This window comes from Neophocaena asiaeorientalis, unplaced genomic scaffold (genome assembly GCF_003031525.2).
Source record: "Neophocaena asiaeorientalis asiaeorientalis breed wild unplaced genomic scaffold, Neophocaena_asiaeorientalis_V1.1 scaffold225, whole genome shotgun sequence".
Lineage (NCBI taxonomy): Eukaryota > Metazoa > Chordata > Mammalia > Artiodactyla > Phocoenidae > Neophocaena > Neophocaena asiaeorientalis.
The window spans coordinates 4,246,826-4,260,400 of NW_020172364.1; the positions used below are offsets into that span (position 1 = coordinate 4,246,826).

Genomic DNA, 13,575 nt, shown 5'->3' on the forward strand with positions numbered 1-13,575 from the left:
AATAGAGAAGAAAGTAAAGATAGGAGGAGCTGATCAAGTAACACATGTACTAGTTAGAATAACCGAGAAAGGGATGTGGGAAAATACAATGTTGTGGTGAAAAAGTGAGATTTCACATTTCAGAGGTGGAGAAATGTTCAGGGTAAAGACAAGACCTACGGTGAAGCCATAAGTATGGGTCACAGAAGTGAAGTGAGGTGAGCGTCGCTGGATCTGAGGCGGTGAAGGAACCCAGAAGCAACAGAGCTGGGTTATTCAGGGCTGAATTATTCACACAGAGGATGAAGACAACCAGATGGCAGCAGGATTTGGGCCACAGAGGATAACTGTGAGCCAGGTACTAAAATGAGGGCAAAGCAGGGGAGCACTGACAGTAATGAGGAGGGATAAAGTGATACGACTGGATGGCAGGACCACAGAGGAGAGTGTCCTGAAAGGGGTAATGGTCTGAGAGGGGAACTGGGAAGTGACAGTGAGGTCCATGGAGTGTGGGAGAAGCAACAGCATTCTCTTGACAGGGCTGCAGGAGAAGCAGGTGCCCAGGGTAAGCCAGGTTTCAGGCAGGAGACAGAGGGGGAGCCATTAGTAAACCAGATGAGGCTGTGGGCGTGTTCCAGAGGACACAGGGTGCGGCGGGAGGCTGTGTCACAAAGAGGAAGTGCAGAGCGGGATGTGGATAAACATGAAGAAGGGGGAAATGACGAACTCTCTCACTTTATTTTTATCCACGTTGTCTTCTACACAGTCTAAATGCTTTTTCAAATATTTTTCAGAACAATGTGGGGTATACTTAAAAAAAAAAACCTTAAACTTTTAAATATTCCATGCTAGACACAAACCTGAAGTATTTTTAAAAAGCTCACAATAAGGAAATAGGGAAATTCTCAAATGATGGTTGACAAACAGAATACTGATAAACTTAAAACTTTTACTATTATTTTGCATTAATTATTCTTGGCTTGAAGGAATACAAGGAAGAAGAAAGAGGTAAGTACATAAGTGGGAACAAATATTGGTGTTGCTGAAAGAGTATAAAAAAGGGATACTCATAGTTCTTTGTCACACTATTTATCCATCTCCTTAAAAAGTCACAAGTGAAGAGGGTCAGTGCTAGAGGAGCACAATGTGTTTGCGTTAAAGACACACTATTTTATTCCCAAACTTGACTGAAACCATAACAGACTAAGAAGATGTAGAGAGGGCTCTTCCCCTCCAAGCTGGGTTGGTGTTAGAGAGCTGGGTGAGGGTTAAGAAAGTTGATGCTTTTAGTAAACTTTGGACCTCCTCCCCCAGAAGACTGTATACAAGCTAATACATATAACATTTCACTTACTATTTCAGGAGGTTTGGAATCTACCCAAGACCATTCTTGGGCCAAGACTAAGAGAAAGTGAAGTTTAGGAAAGTGGCCTGAAGAAGGCAATCAGAGAGCTAGCTTCTGAGGAAAGAAGACATTTTGTTTGAGAAATTTTCTAGGGGAAAAAGTAGGGAAGCCACTATTTCAGAGTTCAGATGAATTTGAGGATAGTGGTTTTGAACCAGGAGAAGCGAATGGATGCAAGGACCAGAAAGATATAGCCTTCATTCCAAATCCCTAGCTATAGGAGTGACAGCACACACTTTGAAATGTGCAACATGTTAATAACCATTGTTGGGAAATCCAGGAATGAGAGACATGGAAGAGGTAGAAATGAGTTAAAAAATGCCGAGTCTGGAATCAGACAGACCTACATTAGACGACTTGGGTTTCATTAGCTCACTGTTGAGAAGGTTAGTTTCTAGGCCTCACATATAAAGTAAAGATAGTTCATGGGCTGGAGTGAAAATTAAGTTAGCTAAAACAAGTGATATGTTTGGCAAACAGCCTGGCACCTGGTGGCCCTAAGCAAATGGTAATACTTTACGTGTGCAGATTTGGGGAGTGACATTACCCTTGTTCTTACCTAGAATGCCAACAGAAGAGATGGGCCGTGCCAGTGCTGTTTTCCAGGATGCTCCAGAGGGAGTGGACCACTTATTTGTGGTCCTCTCCGCCAAGAAACAATATTGCAGGGCTCTAGCCTGCCCTGATCTCTGAAGGTACACATACAGCTCCTCTTCCTTCTTGATGCCCACCTCATAGGGATACTGGACAGCGGCCTGGACTGCACGGATGGAAGTCTCCTGAGAAAGGCACCCAGGGTGCTGCTTCCGCATCTTCCGAAGGGCTTCACTGAAAATGGTGTCCATGTTGGACAAGCTCTGGATCGGCTTGTTGTAGATTCTACGGGATTCTAGAGATTGATCTGAAAGAAATAAGAAAGAAAATTTGGAAATGTTACATATACCAGGGGAATATGTGTATATAGCAATAGTAATAACTTGTTCAAATTCAAAATATGAAATTAAATACTATTCATCAAGATATTTAATGTAACACTAATACCAAAATCTCTGACATCTTTGCAACTTAGTCCCATTAGATAGAATTTAATAGATTCAAAGCAATTTCCAGTTACCTAATTGAGGCATAAAAGTTACACTTTCTTTTTACTTCAAGGCCAAGATAATATTATGATAGATTAATTATATCAATCTGCCAGTGAGCTTAAGGAAAATCGTTCTGAGTTAATGATATTTTAGGTTCAAAATAATTTTAACTCCATGCTTAACAGTAACAAAAACTTTAAAATACCTAGAAAAGGAGACAGTGTAATATCGGCACAAGGAAGAGATACAAATCAATGGAGAGAATTGAGAGTTCAAAAATAAATCCTTATAATCACTGCCAATTGATTTTCAACACAGGTGCCAAAACAATTTAATGAGAGAAAGGAGATGCTGCGGACAACTGGATATCCACATGAAACTAACAAACTTAGATCCTTACCTAGCACCATATATAAAAATTAATTCAAAATGGATCATAAATCTAAATTGAAGAGCTAAAACTATAAAATTTTCTAAAAAAAAAAAAAGAAAAATCTTTATGACCTTTGGTTAGGCAAAGTATTCTTAGCACAATCCATGAAAGAAAAAAATCAATAAGTTGGACTTCATCAAAATTAAAGACTTTTGTACTTCAGAGAACACCATTAAGCAAATGAAATGAAATGAAATGAAATGATAAACCATAGACTGGGAGAAAATATTTGTGTGGTAGGCAAAATAACACCCTCCCCAAACGTCTACTTCCTAATCCCCAGAACCTATGAATATATTACCTTACATGGCAAAGAGACTCTACAGATGTGATTAAGGTTAAAGACCTTGAAATGTGAAGATTACCGTGTATTATCCAGGTGGGCCCAATCTAATTACATGAATGCTTAAAAGAGGAGAGCCTTTCCCAGCTGGAGTGAGACAGGAAGAGTCAGAGAGATGCAACACAGGAAAGACTGGCTCCATGGATGGGATGACAATCTGGCTTTGAACATGGTGGAAGGGGGCCAGGAGCCAAGGAATGCAGTGACCTCTAGAAGCTAGGAATGGCCATCAGTTTACAACCAGCAAAAACATGGAGACCCTGGTCCTACAACACAAGTACTGAATTCTGCCAACAACCCGAGTGAGCAGTAAACAGATTCTCCCTTAGAGCCTTCAGAAAGGAGTGCAGCTGCTGACACCTGGGTTTAGTCCAGTGAGACCCCTACCAGACTTCTGACCTATAGATCATGAAGTAATACGATTGTGTTGTTAAAACTGCTGAGCTTGTGGTAATTTGTTATCAAGCAGTAGAAAATGAATACAATTTGCATACAGAATATCTAATTAAGTATTTGTATCCAGAGTATATAAAGACCTCTTATGACTCAATAATAAGAAGGCAAACAACTCAATTTTAAAATGGGTAAAAACTTGAGTGGATATTTCACCAAAGAGCATATACAAACAGCTAACAAGCAGTGAAAAAACGTTCAGCATCATTAGTCATTAGGGAAATGCAGATTAAAACCACAATGAATGTGGTAGGCAGCCTCTAAGTAATGGGATGTCGTTTCTGAGATTAAATGACAAAAAGACTCTTGCTCTCTCACTTGCTCGCTCTGAGGGAAACAAGCTACCATGGGTGAGCTGCCCTCCAGTGAAGCCCATGAGGCAAAGAACTGAAGGAGGCTTTCAGCCAACAGCCAGTGAGGAACCAAGGCCTTCAGTTCAACAGACCAAGAGGAACTGAATTCCACTAACAGCCACTTGAGTGAGCTTGGAAGCAGATCGCTCCCCAGTCAAGTCTCCAGGTAGATACAGTCCCCCCTGCAATACCTTGAATGTAGTCTTTTGTGAAACCCTAAACCAGAGGGCCTAGCTAACCACACGAAGATACCACAGAAACTGTAAGATAGTAATTGTTTGATTTTAAGCAAATAAATTTTGGGATAATTTGTTATGCAACTATAGATAACCAACACAGACCCACTAGAAGGACTATCATCAAAAAGACATGACACAGAATGTTGGCGGTGATGTGGAGTACCTGGAACCCTCGTGCGTTGCTTGTGAGAATGTAAAACAGTACATTCACTTTGAAAAACAGTTTGGCAGTTTCTTAAAAAGATAAACTTACTGTTCGACCCAGCAATTTCACTCCTAGGAATCTACCCAAGAGAAATGAAAACATATAAAACTTGTATGTGAATACTCACTGCAGCATTATTCATAGTAGCTCAAGACCAAAAACAATGTGAATATCCAACTGATGAACGGATAAAGAAAATGTGGTATAGCCATACAATGAAATACTATTCAGCAATAAAAAGGATCAAACTGGACTTCTCTGGTGGCGCAGTGGTTAAGAATCCACCTGCCAATGCAGGGGACACAGGTTCCAGCCCTGGTCCAGGAAGATCCCACATGCCGCAGAGCAACTAAGCCCGTGCACCACAACTAATGACCCTGCGCTCTAGAGCCTGAGAGCCACAACTACTGAGCCCACATGCCACAACTACTGGAGCCTGCGTGCCACAACTTCTGAAGCCCGCATGCCTAGAGCCCATGCTCTGTGACAAGAGAAACCACTGCAGTGGGAAGCCCGAGCACCGCAACAAAGAGTAGTCCCCGCTCACTGCAACTAGCAAAAGACTGCGCGCAGCAATGAAGACCCAATGCAACCAAAACTAACTAACTAACTAAATTAATTAATTAATTAATTAATTTAAAAGGGACTTCCCTGGTGGCACAGTGGTTAAGAATCCACCTGCTGATGCAGGGGACACAGGTTCGAGTCCTCATCCAGGAAGATACCACATGCTGCGGAGCAACTAAGCCCATGTGCTGTAACTACTGAGCCTGTGCTCTAGATCCTGCATGCCACAGCTACTGAAGCCCGGGTGCCTAGAGCCCATGCTCTGCAACAAGAGAAGCCACCGTAATGAGAAGCCCACGCACCACAATGAGGAGCAGCCTGCACTCACCTCAATGAAGACCCAACACAGCCAGGAAAAAAAAAAAAAAAGGATCAAACTAATGATACATGCTACAACACAAATGAACCTTAAAAACATTATGCAAGCTGAAAGAAGCCAGATGCAAAAGATTACATACTGATGTGATGTAATTTATTTTAAATGTCCAGAAGAGGCAAATCTATAGAGACAGAAAGATCAGCTGTTGCCTAGGGCTGGGGGTGGGAGTGGGGGTAAGCTGCAAAAGGGCAGAGGGAACTTTTGGGGATAGTGGAGAAGTCCTAAAACTGATTTATGGGGATGGCTGCGCAACTCTAACTCAAAGGCAAATTATGCCTCATCAAGGCTGTTAAAAAATATCTAGCAATGAAAAAAAAAAAAAAATCTAGCAATGAATTTGTTAAGAAAGGTACAAGACCCTTACAAAGGCCTATATAACATTTTATTGAAGAACATAAAATAATACCTTAATAAAGAATGAGCCCATGTCCCTGAATATAAATATTTAATAGCATAAAATAAATATTTTCCATATATTATATATGAATTTCTAATCAGAATCCTTGTGGTCCTATTTTTTTAAATAACTCAAAAGAATTATTTTAAAGCTTACATAAAAGTATAAATGTGTAACAAATTTATTTTTCCTAAAATAGTTTTCTAAAATAGTATTCCAGAAACTGTTTCCTAAAAAGTGCTACTATCTCTTAAAAAATAAAGCAATATATCAAAAATGTACACCTTAGTTAATTAGACCAGAAACCTATCAGAGCTTACAAAGCAGTTTCACTATAAAAAGACAGATGAATGTGAGCCAGTCTGGCATTGGTATGTTACTATGTGTCCAAGGGAGAGTAAGGTTTGGATATAATCATGTGCACAAGGAAGAACTGTATCTGTGAGGCATTGTATAATCTCAACCTTTTTTTTTTTTAACCTAGTTGGCAAGAACATTTCCTTAATGCTTGATTACTATGTAGAATTGAAAAGAATGGATTTTTTTTTTTTTTCTTTTGCGGTACGCTGGCCTCTCACTGTTGTGGCCTCTCCCGTTGCGGAGCACAGGCTCCGGACGCGCAGGCTCAGGGGCCATGGCTCACGGGCCCAGCCGCTCCGCGGCATGTGGGATCTTCCCAGACCGGGGCACGAACCCGTGTCCTCTGCATCGGCAGGCGGACTCTCAACCACTGCGCCACCAGGGAAGCCCAAAAGAATGGATTTTTAAATTAATGCTTTCCCATATGATATAAGAATAAGATTCAGGAAAGGAGGCAAGATGATGAGTAGCAGCATGTGGTCCTTGTTATTGTTGGAAAAACATGAACTCTACCCAACAGGCTACCAACTACTTGCTCAGTTAACCAATGAGTTACCCAATCCTTTATGGGAAGGCAAGCTCAGTGCAGAAGGATGAAGACCTTTCCAGGGCCTACAGCTGATTTAATTCCCTGGTGGCTCAAAAGAGAGACAAGAACAGACAGTGGGGAGAGGACAGTGGGTAGAAGACAAGTGGAAGAGGAAAGGAGGCAGAGCTGTCAGTGTTGTGGCATCTGACAACAGGTGGCTGTTGCATTCTTTCCTGGGACAGAGCATAGTTGGGTTTGGGATATCTTAGAGCTGGATCTCTGTCCTTGTGACACTACCACCAGCCCCACCATGACAGGGGCTGATTCTCAACATCATAGCACACATCAGGGTTATTTGAGGAGTTTAAAAAGTTTGGATGCCCATGCCCCACTGTGAACTCAGTTAAGAATCTTTAAGGGTGGGGCCTGGGCATGAGTATTTTTAAAAAATTCAATAGTTGATTTTGAGGTATAGCCTCTGGGAGGTCCAAGAACAGAGCATATGTCAGCCACTGTATCAAGGACAGCTGTAGCTCCTGGCAACTCTAACCTGGGCCAGAGATTGAAAAGAGATGGGAAAGAAAAAAAGGAAGAAAGTGGTCCAGTGGTTAAGACTTCGCCTTCCAATGCAGGAGGTGCGGGTTCGATCCCTGGTTGGGGAGCAAAGATCCCACATGCCTTGAGGCCAAAAAACCAAAACATAAGACAGAAGCAACGTTGTAACAAATTCAATAAAGACTTTTTAAAAAAATGGTCCATATCAAAAAAATCTTTAAAAAAAAAAAAGGAAGAAGTAATTGTGCAGTAATGTGCAGTAAATGTGCAGTAATTTTAGCCAATTGGCATATTCCTAGTATTCTGGGGATACTCAGAACCTCTGAGACTACAGATGCACATTTTGGGAGCTCCCCAGAGCACTTGTTCCGACCAGCCTAGGGCCAAACTAAGCACATCCACTGGAGAGTGCTGGATCAGGGCACAACCATTAGAAGGTTTTTTCCTGTCAATTTCTTATTCCTTTTGTTCTGTGGCTGTAACTGAAGGATGCTATTATCTCAAAACTTCATTTTATTACTACAAAATATATTCAGAATTTCCACTTTGGGTCTACAGGTATGGTGCTTTCAAAGTGTATTTCTTATATAGCTGGTAGTTTTAGAGCCTTGGTAGTTTTAAAGTCACTCAGCTGTAACTACATAATAAGAGAGGCAAGTGTGAGCAGGTCAGCACCAGCATTAGCTGCCAGGAACATGGGAAAGTGAAGAACTAATTAATGATTCAAATATGCTTATAATTGAATTCTTTCCCTGACCCATTCACATTTTTTTCTTAATTCTTTGAAGTTTTCTAAGGCAGAAGTTTTAATTAAAAAAATAAAGGACTCACATGCCCAAAGGAAGAAAAGGAGGTGATTATTTTCCCTCTTTCCTTTCTAGTAAACTAACAGGAAGAGATTTTCTCTGCCTAGGAAAAAGAGAGACATAATGTGCAGTTTACAGAAATGGTTTCCTAAGACATAATGGACTCTCTTTTCTCTAACTCTCATAAACAATAAGCTGTCTCTCTCATAGAAGGGCTGCAAAGGACAAACAGAACAACTGCATTTTTCCAGGCTTGGTGGGGGGGGTCCCTAAAGAAGTAGGGTATATAAAAAAGAAGCCCAGTTTAGACGTGTGCTCAGGCTTCCTAGGTACGGCAGTGTCACTCTGCTTTTGTGAAACATGTTTATATAAACGTTCCCAGACAGTAAAAATAAATTACAAAGCGCAAAAGATAAAATGAAGAGAAAGACAGATGTAACCACTAAGATTTTTTTTTAAGCCACAAAATCTAAACAGATCAAGGTCTTTGGGCAGAATAAGAATCGCTAAAAATGGCTAACACAGCCCAGTGCAGTCATAGTAACAGGACCAGAGTTCATTACAGGGACAAAAACAGAGCACTGGGTTCCTGAGTTGAGGCTCCCACTTGGATGTCCCCTGTGCCCATCTTTGACTAACAGTACACATTTTCAGCTTCATGCCAGAATCATGCACGTGGGAACAAGGAGTTCTTACTCAGTTTGGGAACAAGCAGGCTGCTGGCCAAATGCAAATAAATAGCATTTTACAGGACCCTCCCCTCCCCAGTTTAGCCAAAGCAATCTGGTTTGGCCAAGTGATTTTGAATTGCTCTGCTAAATCCATTGCACTGCAGTAGTCTAAGAGGCTTCATGTAACAAAAGCATTAAGATACATGAAGCCAATTAACTTCCACAGTCAACTCTCCAGGATGCGTGTTAAGTTTATAGAGAAATTTGCAGCTACTTCCCAAATCACATTTTTAGATATATATGTTAACCTCCTACAATCCCCTCCCACCCATAACTGGCTCCAAAACTGCTGATCACAACATTGACCATTGGAAATTTCCTTCCTTCTCAACTTCTTTATTGGATGTGGAAACTAAATAAGTGCTCTTAATATTTTCCTTTTGTTATTTTTTTAAGTCAACATTTCAGCAGTGGGGGTGGGGGTAGTGATGCGGAGTGAGAATAGGCTGAATTAATGGAATATTTTTACAAATGGAAAAAGAGAATTCAAAAATTTTACAGGTACTTTTAAAACTGAGATATAAATCACATCAGTAAAAGTCACCATTTTAAAGTTTGTTAATTCAGGAGTTTTTAGTATAATCACAAGGTGTGCAACCATACATGTATGTTTTTTAAACATGCAGAACTGATTTACTAATATCTTTAAGACAGCAAGTAGTGTTTGCATGTAAAAAGTCAAAGCTAGGAAAAGTTATCTCCATTCTCACTCTTGTTCTCTGTACATCAGTTGTTCTCAAAGTGTGGTCCCCAGAATAGAGCATCAACATCGCCTAGGAACTTGTTAGAAATGCAAATTGGGCCCCATCCCAGATGTACGAATTCAGAAAGTAATGAGTGGGGTCCTATAATCTGTGTCTTAACAGACCCTCCAAGTGATTCTGATGCACAGTAACGTTGGAGAACTGTTCCTCTAGATCAAGACAATTGCACTAGCTTCACTAGCTATAGATTTGTAAATGCACATATATTTAACATCTATATATAAGCAGGTGGACTCTCAACCACTGTGCCACCAGGGAAGCCCTACATCAATATATTTTAATAAAAAATATTTTATATTTATACATTCATATTTATAATAAACACCAGTACTATTTATATCATATATTTATAATAAATATCTGTACTATTTATATCATATATTTGTAAAAAAATCTATTATAAAACATAAATATACATTTTTATAATAGATTTTTGTGAAGCCTGTCCTTCAAATCAATCCATCAATTTTTTCTGTCAAATAACCACAGTCTAACAGCTATATTTAAAAGCAAACAAAGGAAAAAAAGAAAGGAAAAGCACAAGACCTCAAATGAAAATGAAATGCAAAATATGTAAGCCTAGCTAAGCTACACATTTTGTAAGATAATAAGTGTAAATGTAGATAAGATTCTCTGAGCTAGTCCTTCATTGATCCGCCCGATTTCTCTACCTTGTATCTCTAGCGTTTATCTATTACAGGGCAGCACCAAGAAATCATAGGATTCTAAACAGTGGAACTCATTTTTTTTTTTAAAGTAAAAGTTCCAGAGTTTTCCGTGGGATTCTAAACCCTAAACCTCAAAAGAGACACAGTAGAGCTGCCCAGGTTGTAGCAAGACAAAAAAAACTGGAGCCCATAGGGTCTCAGAACACGGTTTGAAATCAGCTTATTTTGTTGAAACATTTCCTTTCATTGATGAAGAAAATAAAGTCCCCAAAGCTGATTTGTTAGGGTCCATATAGCTATAGGTTAAAATTATAATCCAGGCCTCCTGACATCCAATCCTAAACCTATTTCTCTACTAGACTGTACCCCTTCCACACTGGCCAGGCATCTCTTTTTCCTTTGGATAAATTTAATGACTCAGATAATAGGAAAAAATAAACATTAAAAAAAACAAAGGTCTTCTCTACCTACCATCCAAATACAACCACTGTTAAAAATCTGTTATATCTCCTTGTTTTTTTTTTCTGTATGTAAATATGCATATGAACACACACACATTTGTGCAACTTCCTATCTGGTTGTTTTTTTTACTTAATATTACATGTAAGCATTTTCCCAAGCTCTTCAATTTCCTTTAAAAATGGAAGTTTTAATGGCTGAATGGGGTTGCTTCACTGAGATCTATCATCTTTTATGCAATTAATCCCTTAGAATTAGATATTTGAGTTGTTTCCAACATTTTATAATGATAAATAAAGCTTCAGTGAGTATCACTGTATACAAATCTTTGTGTACTTCTGTGATTATTTCTCTGTGATAAACGCCTGAGAATAGAAATAATAAGTCAAAACATAAGAATAAGCTTCAATACATGATTGCCCAATTGCCGTCTAGACAGGCAGGATATACTACAAGCTGTTTAATAAGTGCTTATTTAAATTCAATCTGAGCATATTATTTTTTCTATCTTTGCTAATTTGCTTGGAAAAAATTAGTGTCTTTCAAATCATGAATGGTTTTATATTAATCACCAAGTTTAAAAAGCATTTAAGAATTAAGCGTATACTTACTCTATGATCCAGCAATACTACTCTTAGGTATTTACTCAGGAGAAAGGGAAATATAATGTCTGCAAAGACTTGTATACACCCATAGTGAAAACAACCTAAATGTTCATCAACTGATAAATGAATAAACATATTGTGGTATATCCATACTATGGATTATTATTCAGTAACAAAAAAAGAATAAAAAATTAATGCATGAAAGAACATCATGAACCTCAAAAACATGCTAAGTGAGAGAAGCCAGACACAAAAGACTACATGCTATATGAAATTCTAGAAAACAAAACTATAGCAACAGAAAACAGGCCAGTGGTTGTCTGCGGCCAAGGGCAGGGGAGAGAATCTACTGAAAGAGGTATGACGATACTATTTAGGGTGATAGAACTATATCTTGATTGTGGCAGTGCTTATACAACTGTAAATGATTACAGAAATTCATCGACCTCTTCATTTAAAATGGGTGAATTTTATTGTGTGTAAATTATACCTCAAGCTGGAAAAATCAAAACAAAAGCAAAAATCATTTAAGAAATTCTGAGGGGAAAACAACTTATTTTCATTTTTGTGTATTTTCTTTAAATTTTTGTCTGTCACAGACCTACTAGAGAATGGACTTGAGGACACGGGGAGGGGGAAGGGTAAGCTGGGACAAACTGAGAGGGTGGCATGGACATATATACACTACCAAACATAAAACAGATAGCTAGTGGGAAGCAGCCGCATAGCACAGGGAGATCAGCTCAGTGCTTTGTGACCACCTAGAGGGGTGGGATAGGGAGGGCGGCTGGGAGGGAGACACAAGAGGGAAGAGATATGGGGACATACGTATACGTATAACTGATTCACTTTGTTATAAAGCAGAAACTAACACACCATTGTAAAGCAATTATACTCCAATAAAGATGTTTAAAAAACAACAACAAAATTTTTGTCTGTATTCATAATACTCTATGTAGCTGTAAGTATAGACTATATGTAAGTTTGTATTTAGACATTTTTATATCACAATTTTACATTTCTACAAAGTTTTCATGATTATCACTTAAAATAGTTATACATAATTGTCCAAAGCCCAGAACCATTCTCCTATCGTTAACAGGTAAATTACCAAATTTTAAAGCAAATGATTCCTCCTCAATATTTGGATGCCACCAAGTGGACAAACTGTAATATTACTTAGATTGAGTAGACCTTTTTATAAATTTAAAAAAATAACAATTTAGTGTTTAAAATTTTAATGTAAAATTAATTTTTAAAACTAAATAAATTTTAGTAATTAAAATAGATCATTTTATAAGTGTACCAGACCATGATGCTCATCTATCTCTTGTAGTAACTTAACTCTCAAATCTAATATCTCTGGAAATCAGTCAAAGAAAAGAACTTCTGTCAAAATCAGGGCCTTTACAAACTAAAACTACAGGTGTAAATGATAGACATGGGTCTCTCTTAAGCCCCAAACCAAAAACCATTTAGGGACCTACAAATGCAAATAGCCTTTGCTGTAGGCCAAATGACTTCCAACAAAACAATAAGTGCTTCCAGGAGGCACAATGAAACCAGTGATGAAACTGTGGTGAAGATTATCTGGAAAGCAGAGAAAGACAGCAGGAAACTCATTCCCCTTTGGGCAAAGCCTTGCTAACTCTCTTTACAGTCACCAGTATTTTCTCCTTACAGCTCCTGGCCTTTCCAGTTAAAGCTTTTGCTATTGAAATGAAACAGTAACTGGTTAGAGCCACAAAAAGAAAGATTATTTCAGGGAAGTGTTTGGTCCCTGCCAGGGTGGACAAAAGAAGGACTTTTTCAAAAGAAGCCTTTGAATGACACCTAGCCATTACCTACCACCAACCGAGGGAGATGAACACTCTGCCTATAGCCCAATATTCCTCCCAATTATTTTTTCTGATGCACTTTAACCCTCTCCATCTTGCTGCCAACCTCCATAAATCAAAAAGAAACATTTTTTTAAAAAAAGAAATCTAGGAATGCCACTCCAAAGAACTCTTAAAGGAATGTCATGAGTCCATAAAGTGAGAAATCAGTGAGAGAGAGAAAACGTAGCTCACTGAGACAGAACCATGGCTTCATTGTGGTAAATTATAGAGCCTGTCTTCTAATGGCTGAAATGTTTGTTTGCTTGGTTTTTCTTAAATTTTAGTTATGTTTCTTAATAGAAGATACACTCATTCAATAAAAATTCAAAAGGTACAGAAGAATAAAAAGGGACATCTACTTTTAACTGCTTCTGCTGGCT

General features: G+C 38.7%; 1 protein-coding gene across 1 annotated transcript in view; it reads right to left on the bottom strand.

The window, feature by feature from the left end:
* EHHADH (enoyl-CoA hydratase and 3-hydroxyacyl CoA dehydrogenase) overlaps positions 1–13,575 on the bottom strand; it is a 49,660-nt gene that overhangs the window by 11,921 nt on the left and 24,164 nt on the right. Inside the window, exon 6 of the mRNA XM_024767983.1 lies at positions 1,944–2,285. Within this exon, the coding sequence (XP_024623751.1) occupies positions 1,944–2,285 (342 nt within the window). The remainder of the gene's footprint in view (positions 1–1,943; positions 2,286–13,575) is intronic.